The sequence below is a fragment of the Dipodomys ordii genome, unplaced genomic scaffold (assembly GCF_000151885.1).
Source record: "Dipodomys ordii isolate 6190 unplaced genomic scaffold, Dord_2.0 Scaffold138, whole genome shotgun sequence".
Lineage (NCBI taxonomy): Eukaryota > Metazoa > Chordata > Mammalia > Rodentia > Heteromyidae > Dipodomys > Dipodomys ordii.
Window position 1 is genome coordinate 2,725,692 of NW_012267354.1, and position 18,563 is coordinate 2,744,254.

The following is an 18,563-nucleotide window of genomic DNA, read 5'->3' on the forward strand; positions in this document are numbered from 1 at the left end:
TTGATAGTCTGAGATGAAAGTACAGATAATTGAATTCACAAGTTTTTTTTTCTTTTATAATATAAACGCTTTTTCTATATTCTTGTCCTCTATACAAAGATTCAGCTGCATCTCACTCATTTTGGTCTCTGTAATCTATTTCATTTAGTTCAAGATAATTTAAAATTTCCTTGCAATGCTATTTAGCTATAGTTTATTTTGTTTGCTTTCTGTTGTTGACTTCTGATTTAATTCTCTGTGCTTAGAGAACATTTATGATTTTAATCCTTTTAGACTTTTTGAAGTGCTGCATGCATTTTTAAATGCTTTTATTAGACGCATACACATGTAGGATTGCTATGTTTCTTCCTGATGTCCTGATAGTCTTATTATTATGAAGTGATCTGATTCTAGGTAATAAGCTGTGGCATTTGTTTCTCATTTGCTTTCTTTCTCTCAGGAATCAAAATTGTTCAGTGCCTTGTTGTCTAGTGTCTAAAGCACATTATATTACAAGCTTTTTTCAGTGTTCTAGTTGTTTAAGTGGAGGAGAGTAAGTTTGATCACTATTCTTCCACCACATGGAAATATAGAAGTCCTTTTTTAATTTTCTGGCACTGATCATTTTAAGCCTACCAATATGAATATCAGTGAAACATCACTTCCTTCTTTTGTGTTGTTTCCTGATTTTACCCCCAGGACCATTTTCTTGACTATACACATGATTACAATTACTTTTACTCTTGCTCAACATTGTGTCTGTGACTGTCAACACTTTTAACACACTATGCTCATTAGACTGACTACTTGGATTTCTCCCTTGATGAAAAATACTAGTTCATGCTTTTGATCATTTTGGTTGAATAATTTGAGAAGCATGGGCCAGGACTCAATAAGAAAACCAGGACCACTCGGAAATACATGGGTATATATACAAGACACATGTTTGTATGTTCAGAGTGAGGAGTGTAAGAGCTGGTTAAGCAATCGCAACAATGAAGAACTTGAAGTGCACAAGAAGGTTGAAAAGAGGGAAGAGGAACAGGAGAACAATCTGGACTCCATAAGCATGGAGTCCTGTAAAGATGAAATGAAATCTGCATCAGGTCTTGTTGCCTCTGGCCTTCAAGGTGTGACTATCTTGTAAAAGCCAGAGCTCTTTTCTTGGTGCTAAAGGTAAAACTGAGGGATTCTGAAAATTGAAGGAGGATCCAGGGCAAAGAGGAGCAGGTGTTAAGTGTAACTGCTGCCTCATGATTGAAAACTTAAGTCAGCAAGCAATTTAGCAAAAGCTACAAAATAGTTCTACTTGGCCTTTTCTTACAAAACTCCCTCAAGAATATTTCTTGGGGGAACCATCCTAACTAGAATATATACAAAAAGAAATTCTGAGAAATGTAGTTCAGCCTGGCCAAATTGTTATTCTAGGAGTGAAGATAGAAGTTCAGATAGCAACTGAAAGAAACAACAACAGCAATAAATACCCTTCAAATTACAATAATAAAAAAGATAATGTTTTAGTGTTTATATATACTACTAGGATGCTTTCGTTCTTATAAGTTTGCAATAAGTCTTGTTATATGCAGTGTCTATGTCCTTCAGTTTTGCAATCTCCAGTATTTTCGTAGTCTTTAAATTGTTTTATGTTTTAATTTTTTTTTTTGGGTCCAGTTGTGGGGCCTGGACTCTGGGTCTGGGCACTGTCCCTCAGCTCTTCAGCTCAAGACTAGCGTTCTACCACTTGAGCCACAGCGCTACTTCCGGCTTTTTTCTTTTTGCTTATGTGGTGCTGAGGAATCAAACCCAGGGCCTCAGGCATTCAAGGCAAGCGCTCTACCACTGAGCCACCTTCCCAGCCCCTATGTTTTAAATTTTTCCTACTTTTAAATATTTTATTGTAAGGGTGATGTGCAGAATGGTTACAGTTACATATGTAAGGTAATGAGTACATTTCTTGTCAAACATTGTTACCCCTCCCTCTTTTTATCCCACTTTCCTCTCCCCAACTCCTCTTCCCCCAAGCTATAAAGTTCATTTCCAACATAGTGTCTTGTATCACTGTTGCATTGGTTCACCCTTTGTCCATTGTCTCACCATTTTGTTATTCTCCTTCCCTTCCCCAAATCATATAAACATATACAAATCACAGGGTACCAAAATCAAAAACAGTGACAACAGGGGATAAATCAATGGTGTGTGTGTGTGTGTGTGTGTGTGTGTGTGTAGGGACATGAAGGAAAAAAGAAGTTCACACAGTACATTAAAAAAAAACCCACACCCAAAACCAAACCAAAAATGAAAAAAAAACTTATTTCCATATCTTGGAGTTCTTTTCGAATAGCATCATTTTATATGGTCATATGTAGATAGTTATTGAGTCACTGTGATCTGCTAGGACTATCCTAGACATATATTAATTATTACAAATGAGGGAAACCATGGAGTTTATATTTCTTTGAGTCTCACTTACTTCACTTAATATGATTTTTTCCAAATCTTTCCATTTCCTTATGAATGGGGCAATGCATTCTTTCTGATGGAAACATAGAATTCCATTGTGTATATATACTGCATTTTCTTGATCCATTCTTAAGTTGCTTTATGTTTTAATGTCTTCTTTTTTCTTTTTTGGCAATGTTGGGGGTCAAAATGAGGGCCCTACACATATTAAGTTCATACTCATCATCTCTGCTACATCTAATGTTCAACTGTATTTGCACTTCTATTTCAGTGAGGTTTTTTTTCTATGTGATTTTTCCCCCTGCCACTTACTTTCTTTTAGAATACTACTGTCATTTTCCTGTTGCCTAGAATACAAGGACTCAATTCTGTGCAGAGTAAACAACAACACTACACAGTACTTTAAGAAAAAAAAAAGTGCCTGGAGAATCTTCTCACTTTAGCTTTACCCTGGATCTTGGCTGATCTGGTTAGACAGCTGTGATTTCCTTGGCAGTTCTACACTGGCTGCAGGATATCTTTCAAGTCCAACCCCTGCTACCACAGCAATGTTTAGACATGGCATTTTGTTGTTTTTATTTTCTGACATTTATGTGTTCTCAAAAAGTGCATCACAAGAAAATCCAAGGCAAGGATTTCAACGACAGCAAAGGAGGTCAAAACACCATCATCACCCCTTAATTCCTTGCCCAGATTAGCTTCAGATTGTCAAGAGCGTAAGGAAACAAAGAACAAGCGCACCCGTAGTCGGCAGGATTCGAACCTGCGCGGGGAGACCCCAATGGATTTCTAGTCCATCGCCTTAACCACTCGGCCACGACTACTGGCATGGGGCAGTGTTTATGATATATACAGGTCGACGGAAATCTCACGTGATAGGTGAAGTGTGCAAATGTTTCCATCCTTGTACGAAACGTTTAAAATCAGGGGGGAAAAGTTGTCCTTTCCCTCGTCCTTCACATCCCGCATCACTGAGAGTTCTGCAAAGACGCCAGCCCACCCCGCTGCAGACCGGCTCCTCCAGCCCCGGCCTCCTCCGGAAAGGACTGTGTGCGAGGGCCGGTCCTTGCGTCAGGAAAGCCTTCTGGTGTGATACTGCGAAGCACTGGGCTCGTACTCTAGTTGGATTTTGGTTCTTTGCTTCTAAATTTAGCTAGCTCAGGGTTTTCCTTTTCTCTTTACATTTCGATCTCAAGTTCAATATTTTCCCCACCCTGAAACTGATTTTCTCCTCTAACCCGGTTAGAGAATCCTAATCTAAGCGTGCGTGCGTGCGTTTAAGAAGGAGAAAGAGGAGGAGAAAAAGATGGGAAGAGAAGAGACTTTGAGAGAAGTCCATTGTGTCAGAGGAGTCAGGGAAGGGTGAAGAGAGAAATTAGAAGGGAGAGAGATGGAATATTGTTTTTACCAGACATAAGATCAACTCTGATTAGCCCTTGGTTGCTTTAATGGGAGTGTAATCCGGCAAGAGCATTAGGCAGAATTTGGTATCTGCAATATATATATACATATATAACATTTTGCATATATGCACTATACATGTTATAAAACCACATATTTATATAGTTATAGGTGTAATTATATATGTTAGATTTGATAGCATGTTGATTAAAGAGTTTCAAATTTATGTTTATGAGAAATATTGACCTGTAATATTCCCTTGGTATCAAAGTTATCATGTAATCATGAGTTAAACAATGTTTTTTTTTCTTCCTAGTTAAAACGGCTTGTGAAAGATTGATATTATTTGTTGGAAGAATTTTCAAGTGAATGCATCTAGACCGAGAGGAGCATATGAATGACATTAAATTAAATGATGGGTTTAATTTCTGTAAATGGCACAGAACAGCTGAAATTTCCTGTTGCTTTTTATATCAGTATGTCCTTTTATTGTATAATGAGTGTATCCATTAAAAAATAAACCCATTTGATAAAGTGTTTCATATATCTTACATCAACTGTCTCAATAATGACCTGAATACAAAGGGAAAAGTTCCATAGCACGTATTGAATGCTTACCTTTAAAACTCACCTTTAGTTTTTAACATGGAATATGGTCTTTCTTTGTATTTGTAATATTTGTAGTTTTGATTATTGCAAGTTGGTTATTTTGTAGAATGTTTTCTAATTTGTATTTGTTTGATGATTCCTGAGTCAGACTACACATTATCACCAAAAACATAAAAGTATAAGCTGGCCTCACCTTAGCACATCATTATCTAGGGAAACTTATGTCAGGTGTCTTAGCAAAATCTGTAGTATGGACCTGGTTAGGGTTAGCTATTTTTCCCTTTGTGCAACCAAATCGCTTAGTTTTTAGAGCTTGCTGTATTTTTTTGAATTCAGTATTTCTTTGGAGATGAACATTGTTTAAGTTAAGGTACTTAAAAAGGTATCAGCTTCTCCCCGTCGGGGAATCGAACCCCGGTCTCCCGCGTGACAGGCGGGGATACTCACCACTATACTAACGAGGAGTAGGCAGGAAAGTGATCTTAGAAACTCTCCATGAAGTTACTGCTATCCCTGCTCGTTTGCTCTATGCAAGATGAGTCAATACACAAATCTAATTTGTTCCCATCTAGTCCGAGTCCATCGGCTCCCGTTACTCCCTCCCTGTGAGAATCGGGGAGGGGAAAGCGCCCCTCCCCATAATGAAGCTGCAAACACCGACTGCTGACTTGAGTTCCGCTAAAAAAAAAAAAGACAAAACCAAAACGCTCGTGGTGAACCCATTATCGTTTCTCTGCATCTCACTCCAGCGAGAGTTCCCTTTACATCACATCTAAATCCTGTTTTTCCGGTGAAACGAAAGTTGCATTCAGAATAAAACGCTCCGTAGTCGGCAGGATTCGAACCTGCGCGGGGAAACCCCAATGGATTTCTAGTCCATCGCCTTAACCACTCGGCCACGACTACATAAGGACTATTTGTGTTGTTCAAATCATCAAAGGGAAATGCCATCTAAATCATCAAAGGGAAATGCCATTAGGTGGTCTATGGCAAAACGGAAGGGAAAAACAGATAAAGATGGTTTTGAGGGCCTGGAGCTGTCCTCTGCAATTTCAATAGAAGCCCTATGATGACGTGCGACCGTAATAAAGAAAGCCAGCCTTTCTATTAGCCACACCCTGGACAGCATTGTAAGAGGAGTCTTCGTCCTCTAGTAACACTGTTCCTGACAACTAGAGGCCTCTATTTCCCTCACCAGACACCTCACAAAGAAGTGGAACCAGACCTCCATCCTAGTTCTAAGTCTCACACATACATCTTTTCCTCGATGAATACTTAGGATTTTCAGGAGGGGATGTGCTTAATTTGTATCGGATCGGAAAATGATAGAGAAAAGTTTCTGTTCTTAAGTTCCTGTCCAGAATCATCTCTCTGCTATCATCATTCCTCAGGGAAGAGTTAAACCCTTTGCTTCTGCACATGCTTTGCATTTCATGGTGCACTTTTACTACTCTAGCCTGGGTAAAGACAAAATTTACCATATTTTCTATACGTTTTCTGGCATTCTAGTGGTGTAGGCTAAAAACTCTTGGCCATGAAATTTTCCTGAGACTTTTAGGAGCATAGATTACTGCAATTGGCCTTTTGTGGACTTCCTGGAACTATATACTAATATAAAAACAGAGGGAAATTACCACAAATAGACAAACCACACAGTCTAAATAGAAAAATGAGGAAGAGGGAAAAGGAAGAAGCTGAGAAGAAAAAAGAGGAGGAAAGAAACAGGGAAGGAAGGAGGGATATATTTTTTTTCTTAAAAAGATTCAAAAGCAGATTATAAAAAAAATTCAGTGGTTTTATTAAGAAACATGCTCTGAAGACACCAAGTAGTTTTGATAGGGTTTGCCAGATGTTCGTATGAATATAAACTATGCTATTGAATGTTGTTGTCAATATTGTTGGGCACGGTGGGTTACATATGTAATCCCAGCACCAGTAAACCGAGGTAGAAAGCTTCCTAGTTATTAAATTGTTTTAAACATTCTTTGACAAGGTACGTCTAGTTCTATCTATCTCCTTATGAAGTGTTTTAATTTATAGCTGTGTTTTTGTCTACTTGTAGAACAAGGCCCTAAGTTCAAATCCATACACACATATGTATTTTGTAACAATCCTGAAGATAAAGAGTCTTAGACTTTGCTGCGTGGAGCTGTCTTCTAATTCTAATCCCCGGATCTGAGGTTCCTGAATAGTTATGATTACAGGCATGAGCCACTGGGACTCTGCTCCTAGCTCCTATTAACAACAACAACAAAAAAATCATGGTGAAGTATTAAAGGTCTATCCTAGACTGAATAATTAACTTCCCCACGGCATCAATTCAATTCTCCTCCAGTATGATTTTAATTGTTATACGTTTTCAATTTGCTTTTATCCCCTTTTACTTAGTATCTTATTACAGTGTGTTTCCTCACAGCTTTCTTTCCTGTTCCATTCATGGCATGTCTTCTTGTATCTACTGAGACTATCTAACGGTCTTTTTCCTTTACCTGTGATATTCAGGCACCAGAATTTCCAATTCTAGGGCTTTGTCAGTCAATAAGGTGAGCACTTGATCTTAGTTCCAGGATGCAAATATTGGTGACAAGCACAGAAAGTGAGCGGACCAAACCTTTAAAATATAAAAACCTATTTGTTGGAGTTTTTCCATATATATTTTTATTGTAAAAATACTGTACAGAGGGGTGGAATTTTTTTAAATAAGAAAGACGTACTGACAGATTTATCAGCTATGTGTTGGATGTAGGCATATGCAATACACTGCCAAGGGGTAAAACATGGTCACACCACCTCTAAATTCCTTAGTATTAAACAAACAAAGTGGGCTGCAACCCATTTCAAAGTAATGAGAACAATTTAATAGGTCTTGACCAGGATTTAAAACATAACAAAGGAATAGAGCTCAGATTAAAATGCAGGCCAAATAATAAAGCATTGGGTTATGAAATGTTTGCATTTTAAAACTAGAAGCATATAAATGTGTGCATATTTATATATATACACATATATGTATAAAACTTTTATTTTTGTCTGCTGTGGGCCTTGAACTTTGGGCCTCCCTCGGCCCGTCAGCTCAAGGAAAGTGTTACATCATTTGAGCCACAGCACAACTTCCGGTTTTCTGCTGATTATTTGTAGATAAGAGGTTCACAAACTTTCTTGCCCGGGCTGGCTTTGAACCACGATCCTCAGATCTCAGCCTCCTGAGATTACAGGCGTGAGCCACCGGCGCCCGGCTAAATATGTATACTTTCAAAGATCATTCAGTCAGAGAAACGAAGCTGTCACCATTCACAATCCAAACCAGCGGAAGCAAATTCCTGGAGAGTGAGACTATTTGTACTCTCCCGCGACGGGGATTTACACTTTGGCAGCCTGGGAAATGTAGTTCAAGAAATTTGCGTGGTGCATTCTGGGAGCTGTAGTTTTGTGTGCGCGGCCTAACGTAGACGGTGGGTGGGTGGGCGGGGTCTCAAGACCGGAAGTGACCGTGAAGCCCAAGGTGGGTGTGGGGAGAGGTTGCAGCTGAACTGGTCCGGTAGGTTTAGCTCCCTTCTTTAAGGTGTGCTAACTGACCCACTGCTTCCCGACTCTGGATCCTAGTGTGTGGATCACTCTGGGACGGGAAGCCAAATTCAGGTATCCACCGTGGCAAACGCCACTCCTCTCGGCTTGTGACGTCACCCCTTTGGCTTCGCGTGACGTGGCCTCTGCCGGAGGAAGCCGGGGAGTCCTCGAAGGGGGCGCACCTCGCCTCCTTCGGTGCGTGGCAGTCCCGCCCAGATGCCTTGGAGGGCTTTGTTCTTTTGTTCTGTTCTCCGGGGAAGTCGGATGCCACGCCTCGCCCGACCTGTCCATCTTCCAACATTTGCCTTCTGCAACAGGTGTGACCCACTGTATCCGAGCCCGCGGGGCATGCGAGGTGCTAGGGGGCACCAAGGTAACGGGCCAGATCTGTGGGCGCCCGTGGCCAGATTCTTGGGTGGACAGCGAGGGATTTTGGATCGAAGGTTGGACTCCACGCGTGTTTTTGTTGATCGCTTCCCTAGTGCTCTCCTGGGCGGGACCTCTTGGTCAGTCTGCAGGGCTCTCAGGTGTGATTCTGTGACGTATGTTGCTGACTTCATCCTGTGTCTGTTAGGACAGCAACCGCAAAGTGCTAGGGGGCAACTCTGCACCGGGAGCTGGACATCTGAGCCTCAGACCTCAGTATCGGCCCGACGCTGTATTGGGGAGCCTCGCCCAAGTTCCAGAGGAACGTGATGAGCTCCTGAAATGGAAGGTAATGAGAACTGCTTTGGAAAAAACAGGCGACAGAGGCTAGGGACAGTCATGAATGGAGGAGCTAGTACTTGCCGAGCTTGAAAAGGAGGGAGGAGGGAACCGAGTGCTTAGGGTAAGTAAAGAAATCCCGTAACAATTAGTCCCATGGGAAGTTGTTTCTGACTTCTGAACTAGGGAAGAAAAAGAAGCAGACATTCATACTATAAGATCCTCAATTGATTTCTCTTTATTAATATTTTAGAATGGTAATTTTGTAGTTATCCATCTGTTCATGCAAGAATCCTTGCAGATGGCTATTTGTCAAGCTTATTCCAGAAGTATGGCATTAAACTCGCCATTTTGAATACAGATAGCTCCCTTATTTTAGTTCCTTATATTAACCAGAAGTGCCTGTTTCTGTAACTTCTGTGTTTAACTTAGTTCTTAGCTTCAAAAGCACGAGGCATCTTTCTTTCAATTACTGCCCTTATGTATGAAGTCAGCTGTTAAAACCACTTTTTTTTTTAAACAATTAGGAGCCACAATTCTTTTTTGGGTCCAGTCCTGGGCCCTGAACTCTGGGTCTGTGTGCTGTCTCTCAACTCTTCAGTTCAAGACTAGCACTCTACCACTTGAGCCACAGCACCACTTCCAGCTTTTTTCCTTTTTGCTTATGTGGTGCTGAGGAATCGAACCCATGGCCTCATGCATGCAAGGCAAGGGTTCTACTACTGAGCCACCTTCCCAGCCCCCAAGCCTCAATTCTTTTGAGGGATTCATGTGATACCTCTTGAAACTTCTCCGAAAACCCTTGCTTATAGCATTCATATTTCTTTTACTTCAGTGCCTAAAATTAAACATAGTTCTTTAGATGTCCTTTTTTTTTTTTTTTTGGTCAGGGTCTGGTTGCTGCCCATGACCGCTTTCACTCAAGGATAGTGTTCTACCACTTTGAGCCACGGTGCCACTTCTTGTTTCTAGTGGTTAATTGAAGATAAGAGTCTCATGGATTTTCCTGCCCAGGCTAGCTTTGAACTACAGTCCTCAGATCTCAGCCTCCTGAGTAGCTACGATTATAGGCCTCAGCCACCAGTGCCCAGCTGCTTTGCATTCTTGACAGCAATTAGTTGTGGGTTTTTGTTGTTGTTGTTTGTTTTTTGTGTTGGTTCCTGGGCTTGATCTCAGGGCCTGGGCAATGTTCCTGAATTTTCTGCTCAAGGCTAGTGCTCACCACTTGAGCCACAGCTCCACTTCCAGCTTTTTTGGCGTTTAATGGAGATAAAATTCTCACAGACTTTCCTGTTCGGGTTGGCTTCAAACTGTGATCCTCAGATCTCAGCCTTTTGAATATCTAGGAGGATATGAGTCACCAGCACCCAGCAACAATTGGTGTTAACTGTGCCTATTTAACCTTATTCTATTCGATACTATATGTTATTGTGATATTTAATTTGCATTAATAGCAAAGTTTAAAGGTCTTTTAGCAGACTTTTAGAGAGTCATCTATATTTCTATTTTTGGGGGGTTTTTTTGTTTGTTTGTTTTGGTAAGTCATGGGGCTTGAATTTAAGGCCTGGTTTCTGCCCCTGAGCTCTCTTGGTCAAGGTTAGCACTTTGAGCCACAGCTCCACTTCCAGTTTTTGAGAAGTTAAATTAGAGATAAGAATCTCATTGGGAATTTTCTGCCTATGCTTCCTTTGAATGGTGATCCTCAGATCTTAGCCTCCTGAGTAGCTAGTATTATAGGCATGAGCCATTTGTGCCTGGATTTGTATGTTATTTGCATAGCAAAGAAAAGGCAAGGCACATATTTTGCCTCCCTTAGTGAGGAATATGGGTTTAGCTGTATGAGCCATGTCCTTTGTATCTAGGAACACAACTGAATCTTAAAACAATACAAGCTCACATTTGTAATTCTAGCTACTCAGGAGGCTGAGATCTGAGGATTGCAGTTCAAAGCCAGCCTGGGCAGGAAGGTCCATGAGATTCTCAGTTAACCACCAGAAAACCAGAAGTGAGCTGTGGCTCAAGTGGTAGAATGCTTGCCTTGAGCTGAAGAACTCAGGAAGTGGGGCCAGGCCCAGAGCCCCATGACCGACCAAAACAACAACAACAACAACAATAAAAAACAATACCTCTTTAGCCCACTGAGGAGGGTCCCACATAATAATTACTGTATGTCTTTTTAAATTCTGAAATACAGAGAAAGTGACATAGTTTCTTTTTTTTTTTTTTTTTTGTCGGTCGTGGGGCTTGAACTCTGGGCCTGGGCGCTGTCCCTCAGCTCTTCAGCTCAAGGCTAGCGCTCTACCACTTGAGCTACAGCGCCACTTCCGGTTTTCTGGTGGTTTATTGGAGATAGGAGTCTCACGGTCTCTCCTGCCCGGGCTGGCTTTGAACCGTGATCCTCAGATCTCAGCCTCCTGAGTAGCTAGGATTACAGGCGTGAGCCACCAGCGCCCGGCTCAAATGTACTTTTCCCTCTAGCTATGGATCTACTTATACCCTGAGAAGTCTGTTTAAGTTTTGGAGTCTCTCAAGAGTTCTTAAGGGGAATTGATCACATTGCCCTATATTGATCACATTGCACTTATACCTGCCATATAGTCAGTTGTGGTACAGCCCCCATACTACTAGACACCAGCTACACATCATATTTAAAACTATCCTAGTGCCCCACAAACACAAAATAGCATTGTTACTTGGATTGATGACTGTAGCAATCCACAAGCTATTAAGAGCTTGTTCAGAAAACATAGATTTAGACATCCCTGATATTTAGCAAAGATAGAGTCAAGTTAGACTCACCTTACCCCTTAAGTGTGCTAGAACTCTTTATGGAGACTGATTGTACATTTCTAAGCCTTGCATTGTTATTTCATGCTGGTAATAATATTGTCAAAGGAAGTTATATTCCAACAGATTTTTGGAAGTCTTCCTCTGTGGAACACTCTTTTCTCCAGGGTATGCCAGTCACTTTCCAGCCTCGAAAGTTCTAAGTTGCCACTTTGGCCCCCTCATCATAGCAAGACAATTGCTTTGCTAGAATTCTCTCTCCTGATTCTGCAGTCTGGAAAGAAATTCAGGCAGAGAAACATTGAGAGGATGGTGGAATTTACAGAAATCCATCTCACTTCTCTCATGTTTGCTATTCATACCCTTGCTCAGTGTTATTACATACAGCAGGAGACCTCGTCCTGTTAGTCTGTTGTGGCTAGATGCATATTTCTAATGCTTTAATATATTTTACCATTTAAAAATACAGTTAATGCACAGTGTCAAATATTTAGTAAATAGAGAAAAATCAATTTTCCTTGCACTGCCTCCAAATCCTATTTCCCAGTCCCCTGATAATGTTTGGTTGGGTATTCTTGAAGAATTCTATAATGAGGCACTATTTTCATGATTTTTACAAAGGAAAAACATGCCAGCATCATTTTTACCTTGTCCATATTTTGTAGTGCTTCTGTCAGTATTGCTAAATGTTTGGTATTTCAGGAATCAGTGACATTCAAGGATGTGATCGTGGACTTTACCCAGGAAGAATGGAAACATCTGGATCCTACACAGAGAGATTTGTTCAGGGATGTGGCCTTGGAAAATTATACACACCTGGTCTCAGTTGGTAAGGATGACTTCCCTGATTTAAGACAAAGGAGTCTGGTGGAGGAGGATTCTCTTTTCTGTTTAAATGTGTTTCACATTTAAAGTTTAGGAATCAAGAGTTGCTAAATAACAAACAAAAGTTTTGTATTTTCTATTCCTTTAAGGAAAGGAACAAGCCACGCACCATGGCTTCTGCCTATAATCCTAGTTATTCAGGAAGCTAAGTATTTTTTTTTTTTAGGGGTCCAGTCATGGGGCCTGAACTGTGAGCCTGGGCGCTGTCTCTCAGCTTTTCAGCTCAAGGCTAGTGCTCTACCACTTGAGCCACAGTGCCACTTCCGGCTTTTTTTCTTTCTGCTTATGTGGTGGTGAGGAATCGAACCTAGGGCTTCAGGCATGCAGGGCAAGCGCTCTACCACTGAGCCACCTTCCCAGCCCCAGGAAGCTAAGTTTTAAACTGATTTAAAACCAGCCCTGGCAGAATAGTCTGTGAGACTCTATCTCCAATTAACAAGCAAAAATTGCTTGCTTGGAGGTATAGACCAAGTAGTAAAACACCAGTAATGAGTGAGAAAGCCAAACAATAACACAAGACCATGGGTTCAAGGCCCAATGTAACACACACACACACACACACACACGCACGCACGCACGCACACCGGAAGAACAAACGTGATTTTCTTGAATCTAGATTGGTTTCTAAATTGTACCACCACATCTGGGAATTGGCAATACTGAAGCTTTGTATGTTATCAGTCCCATCATATTTGGCCTGCTTTTTCCTTTTTGCAGACAGATTTTTTTTTTGTCTCTCTGAGCAGGACTCCAGGTTTCCAAACCTGATGTGATTTCCCAGTTAGAGCAAGGGACAGAGCCATGGATTGTGGAGCCAAGCATTCCAGGAGGTGCTTTTGGAGGTAAGTATCAGATTAAGCAAATGGGTACCACTGATTCCAACTGCCAGTCTGGTAAGAGAGGATTTTATACATTTATGTGTACACTATTCTTTGAAGTGTCTCCTATAAAGAAATGAGAGGGCTGGGAAGGTGGCTCAGTGGTAGAGCGCTTGGCTGGGAAGGTGGCTCAATGGTAGAGCGCTTGCCTTGCATGCATGAGGCCATGGGTTCAATTCCTCAGCACCACATAAGCAAAAAAGAAAACAACTGGAAGTGGTGCTGTGGCTGAAATGGTACAGCGCTAGCCTTGAGCTGAAGAGCTAAGGGACAGCTGGACACTGACAGACAGCCTGGACGGCCCAGAGTTCAGGCCCTACGACCGGACCAAAAAAAAAAGAGAAATCCTCTATTCTAGACTCTCATGTTGTATCATGTCACTGATTGTGGCAATATAGATTTTATTTTTACATTCCTCAAGAAAGGATTTTATACATTTATGTGTACACTACTCTTTGAAGTGTCTCCTATAGAGAAATGAGAAATCCTCTATTCTAGACTCTCATGTTGTAGTATGTCACTGATTGTGGCAATATAGATTTTATTTTTACATTCCTCAAGGAAAGGTGTCCTTCTATGCCTTTTTTCTAAAGCAAATTTCTTGACCTGGACTCTGGATTCCATCTCTTCCCATTTCCTTTGGGACCTTTTTTTGTTGTTGTTGTTATTATAGGGCTTGAACTTAGGGTCTGGGCACTGTCAAAGCTAGTGCTCTACCATTTTGAGCCACCGTTCCACTTCTGGTTTCCTGGAAGTGGAGATAAATCTTAGGGACTTGGGCTGGCTTTGAACCATGATCCTCAGATCTCAGCCTCTTGAGCAGACATGGGCCACTATCATTGGGTCCTTTGTGACTTTGATCTTATAATTGTCCTCTCACTTTTTGGCTCTGACAATTTCCTATTTTGAATTTACAGGCTCTATTACTGTTACCATCAAATAAATAGCCTGTCAGTGTTGACTACTGTGTGTTTAGTTGGTAGCTTTCTGATCTGGGTAACACTCTACTTCTTGATTATCTACTTTTCTGTCTTCTTGTTTCTTCTACTTCTACTTTATGTGTTTGTTGGTAAATTTAGTTTTATTGATAAGCCTTCATTAGTACGTTTGTGTGTGTGTGTGTGTGTGTGTGTGTGTGTGTGTGTGTGTGTATGTCTACATGTCTATAAATATTTTCTTTCTTTTGGTACTGGGGTTTGAACTCAGAACCTGACCTGCTAGACTGGTGTAGTACTGCTGAGCCATGTCTGCAGCCCTGTTTTTCACTGTTATTTTTAAGATATACCATTGCTTCCTGCCAGGCATGGGCTTGATCCATACTCTGCCTATTCTAGGCTTCTCAACATTGTGCACCCTTGTATCCAGCTTCCTTTTCTTCCATTTCTTCTGGGCAGGACTGATACTAAGATCCCCCCAATCTCAGCCTCTCTTGTAGCTTGAGATTACAGGCACACACCACTGTGCCTGCTGTGGTTTGACATGAAGTCTTGTGAACTTTTCTACTGAGCTGGTCTTGAACCATTCCCAGCCTCCCAGGTATCTAGGATTATACCTGAACCCCTAGTGTGTGTCTCAGTGCGCTATCCATCCCATCACCCTCAACACTATTAAGGATCTCTTAACCTCTGCTCTTTCCTCACATTCATTCTTGTGGCTTTTTTTCCTTCATTTGAGCTGATATTTTGTATCTTTTAACAACCTGCATATATTCTCGTACTTCTGATATTTTCCACTTTCAAAAATCTATTATAGTCCAGTCCTTCATTTCATTTCCTAATTCTTAAAATTCCTAGACTTAAACTTGTCTCCCTCCCCAATTATTTCCTCTACTAATCACAAATGGCTAATTTCTAGCAATGATGCAACCTTTATTTCAGTATTCTGAGCTAACACTTATGAGAGACTTAGCCAATGCCTTCCTATTTGTTATCTTTAAATCATGATTCTTAGATTTTTATTTTGTTGTTCCTTATCTAAGAACATCATCTCTAGGGTCACCCTCTCTAGGGTCACCTCTAACTACCTCCTTAAATGTAGTTTCCTTACTTGATACTTTATAGTATCTATAAAACTGACATAGGTATTCTCCTGTCACTTGTACAATTTTTTTTTTGATAGTTGTGCGGCTTGAACTCAGGGTATGGGTGCTGCACCTAAGGTCTTTCGCTCAAGGGTAGCATGCTACCACTTTGAGCCACAGCTTCACTTCGGGTTTTGTGGTTGTCAATTGGAGATAAGAATCTCACAGCTGTTCTTGCTCAGGTTGGCTTTGAACTGCAGTCTTGATCTCAGCCTCCTAAGTAGCTAGGATTAAGGCGTGAGCCTTAATCCTAGTGTCCGGTCACTTTCACAATTTATTTATTCTCTTTAGTTCCTTATAACTGTCTCCTCAAATAATAGGGCTATATATCTAAAAATACTCAAACACTCCAGGAGGCTTTTTAGTTGTATTAGATGGTTCTCACAGCCAGGCACAGGTAGCTGAAGCCTGTAATCCTAGCTACTCAGTAGGCTGAGATCTGAGGATCACGGTTCAAAGCCAGCCCAAGCAGGAAAGTCCATGAGACTCTTTATCTCCAATAAAACCAGAAGTGGTGCTGTGGCTCAAGCGGCAGAGCACTCGCCTTGAGCTGAAGAGTGCAGGGACAGCGCCCAAGCCTAGTGTTCAAGCCCCACCAAGATTCTCACAACAGCAGTTTTTTTTTCTTCCTTTTTTCCTCCTTTTTTTCCTTCTTCCCTTTGTCCCTCCTTCCCTCCCTTCTTCCCTCTCTTTCTCTCTCTTTCCTACTCTCTCTCTTTCTCTTTCTTTGTCTTTCTCATGCTCTCTCTTTCTTTTCTTTATGTCCAGAGAATATTGGCATTTATTTTCTTTCAGAGTGGAATACAAATTGTGTGGATATTTCTACAAAAGTGCTGCCTGTAGAATCAACAGTGGAAAAACACAAAAAATATGGTTCTGGGAGTTCCAGTGTCCTAGAAACTTGGGAATCTGAAGGCAGTCTAGAGAGACAGCAAGCAAACCAGCCGATATCACCAAGAGAAATAAAAGTAACTAAAAAGGCAATACCCACTTGGGAGAGGAGCCATGTAAATAGTGAATTTGCAAAAAGCGGCAGTGTAAATTCAAGCCTCAGAACACAGCAAGAAATATCTCTAGAACAAATCTCTACCAAAAAAAGTGTCAAACAAAAGTCACACCCTATTAAAAAAGAGAAGTCTTGTAAATGCAATGAATGCGGTAAAGCTTTCAGCTATTGTTCAGCTCTCATTCGCCATCAGAGAACACATACTGGAGAAAAGCCTTACAAGTGTAATGAATGCACAAAGGCTTTCAGCCGGAGTGAAAACCTTATAAACCATCAAAGAATGCATACTGGCGATAAACCATACAAATGTGATCAGTGTGGAAAAGGTTTCATTGAGGGTCCATCTCTTGTACAACATCAAAGAATCCATACTGGAGAAAAACCCTTTAAATGTGATGAATGTGGGAAAGCCTTTAGTCAGAAGACTCACCTTGTTCAGCATCAGCGGATTCATACTGGCGAGAGACCATATACTTGTAATGATTGTGGGAAAGCCTTCAGTCAGAGAGGCCACTTTATGGAACATCAGAAAATTCATACAGGAGAAAAACCTTTTAAATGTGATGAATGTGATAAGACCTTTACCAGGAGTACCCACCTTACTCAACATCAAAAAATCCACACTGGAGAGAAAACCTATAAGTGTAATGAATGTGGAAAGGCCTTCAATGGGCCCTCAACATTTATACGTCATCATATGATTCATACTGGAGAAAAACCATATGAATGTAACGAATGTGGAAAAGCCTTCAGCCAGCACTCAAACCTCACTCAACATCAAAAAACACACACGGGCGAGAAACCATATGATTGTGCAGAATGTGGAAAATCTTTTAGTTATTGGTCATCCCTTGCTCAACATCTGAAAATTCATACTGGTGAAAAACCATACAAATGCAATGAATGTGGAAAGGCCTTCAGTTACTGTTCATCCCTTACTCAGCATCGGAGAATTCATACTCGAGAAAAACCCTTTGAATGCAGTGAGTGTGGAAAGGCTTTTAGTTACCTCTCCAACCTTAATCAACACCAGAAAACTCACAGCCAAGAGAAAGCCTATGAATGTAAAGAATGTGGGAAAGCCTTTATTCGGAGTTCCTCTCTTGCTAAGCATGAAAGAATTCATACTGGTGAGAAACCGTATCAGTGTGACGAGTGTGGGAAAACATTTAGCTATGGCTCATCCCTTATTCAGCATCGGAAAATCCATACTGGAGAAAGACCTTACAAGTGTAATGAATGTGGGAGAGCCTTCAACCAGAATATACACCTTACCCAGCATAAGAGAATTCACACAGGAGTAAAGCCTTATGAGTGCTCCAAGTGTGGTAAGGCCTTTCGACATTGTTCATCCCTTGCTCAACATCAGAAAACACACACAGAAGAAAGACCTTATCAGTGTAATAAATGTGAAAAGACATATAGTCAGAGCTCCCATCTGACGCAGCATCAGCGAATTCACACTGGAGAGAAGCCCTATAAGTGTAATGAATGTGACAAATCCTTTAGCCGGAGCAATCACCTGACAGAACACCAAAACACTCACACTGGAGAGAAACCTTATAACTGTAATGAATGCACGAAAACATTCAGCCAGAGCACATACCTTATTAAACACCAGAGAATTCATTCTGAGAAGAAACCTTTTGGATGTAGTAGTTGTGGAAAATCCTTCCGGTATCGTTCTGCTCTCAACAAACATCAGAGACTACACCCTGACATGTCTACACTAGAAACATCATGAATTATTTTGCTTTGCCACTTGTTATGCACTGAAGAATCAGTGGATTGAGAAACTGCTTAGATATTTTAACTTTTTGCTATCTCACTATGAAGTGGAAAATACATTGTGCCCAACAAATCCAATTTTATTATTGACCAATTTTGTGACATTGGAAAAATGCAACTATTTTAAGCTTTCTGAAATGAAAGATTTGGAGTAGATGTTTCAAAGTTAGTTTAGAATTTTATACTGTTTTGTATATTTAAAGTATGTTCTTATATAGGTTTGTTATATATTGGCATTTTGTGCACTGCATCTAGAATATGTATGTTTATGCATGTTTTGCTGGTAGAAGGAGCTTGTGCTTCAGTAACTATGAATCCACTATACTCCTGTCTTAATGCACTTGTTTAGATAACTGGCTCCTAATAAAAAGAATTATAAAACATCCTCAAAATCAAGGGTACATAATAGCCTAATTTA

General features: G+C 40.7%; 1 protein-coding gene and 3 non-coding genes across 4 annotated transcripts; 1 reads left to right on the forward strand and 3 right to left on the reverse strand.

Moving 5' to 3' along the window:
* Positions 1-3,181: 3,181 nt before the first annotated feature.
* Trnas-aga lies at positions 3,182-3,263 on the reverse strand. Its single transcript has one exon. It is a non-coding gene; the product is annotated as a tRNA-Ser (tRNA).
* Positions 3,264-4,841: 1,578 nt separating this feature from the next.
* On the reverse strand, positions 4,842-4,913 carry Trnad-guc. Its single transcript has one exon. It is a non-coding gene; the product is annotated as a tRNA-Asp (tRNA).
* A 360-nt stretch (positions 4,914-5,273) lies between these two features.
* Positions 5,274-5,355, reverse strand: Trnas-aga. Its single transcript has one exon. It is a non-coding gene; the product is annotated as a tRNA-Ser (tRNA).
* A 3,430-nt stretch (positions 5,356-8,785) lies between these two features.
* Znf184 (zinc finger protein 184) lies at positions 8,786-18,520 on the forward strand. The gene is made up of 4 exons (XM_013031169.1): positions 8,786-8,845; positions 12,211-12,337; positions 13,140-13,235; positions 16,147-18,520. Exons 1-4 carry the CDS (start codon positions 8,786-8,788, stop codon positions 18,099-18,101), a joined length of 2,238 nt encoding a protein of 745 aa, XP_012886623.1. The 3' UTR covers positions 18,102-18,520.
* The last annotated feature ends 43 nt before the right edge of the window (positions 18,521-18,563 follow it).

Coding starts and splice junctions, on each gene's coding strand:
- Znf184 (XM_013031169.1), top strand. CDS start 8,786: ATGGAGGAGCTAGTACTTGCCGAGCTTGAAAAGGAGGGAGGAGGGAAC. Junction 8,846..12,210: donor GAGGGAACCGAGTGCTTAGG/GTAAGTAAAGAA, acceptor TTGGTATTTCAG/GAATCAGTGACATTCAAGGA. Junction 13,236..16,146: donor TCCAGGAGGTGCTTTTGGAG/GTAAGTATCAGA, acceptor ATTTTCTTTCAG/AGTGGAATACAAATTGTGTG.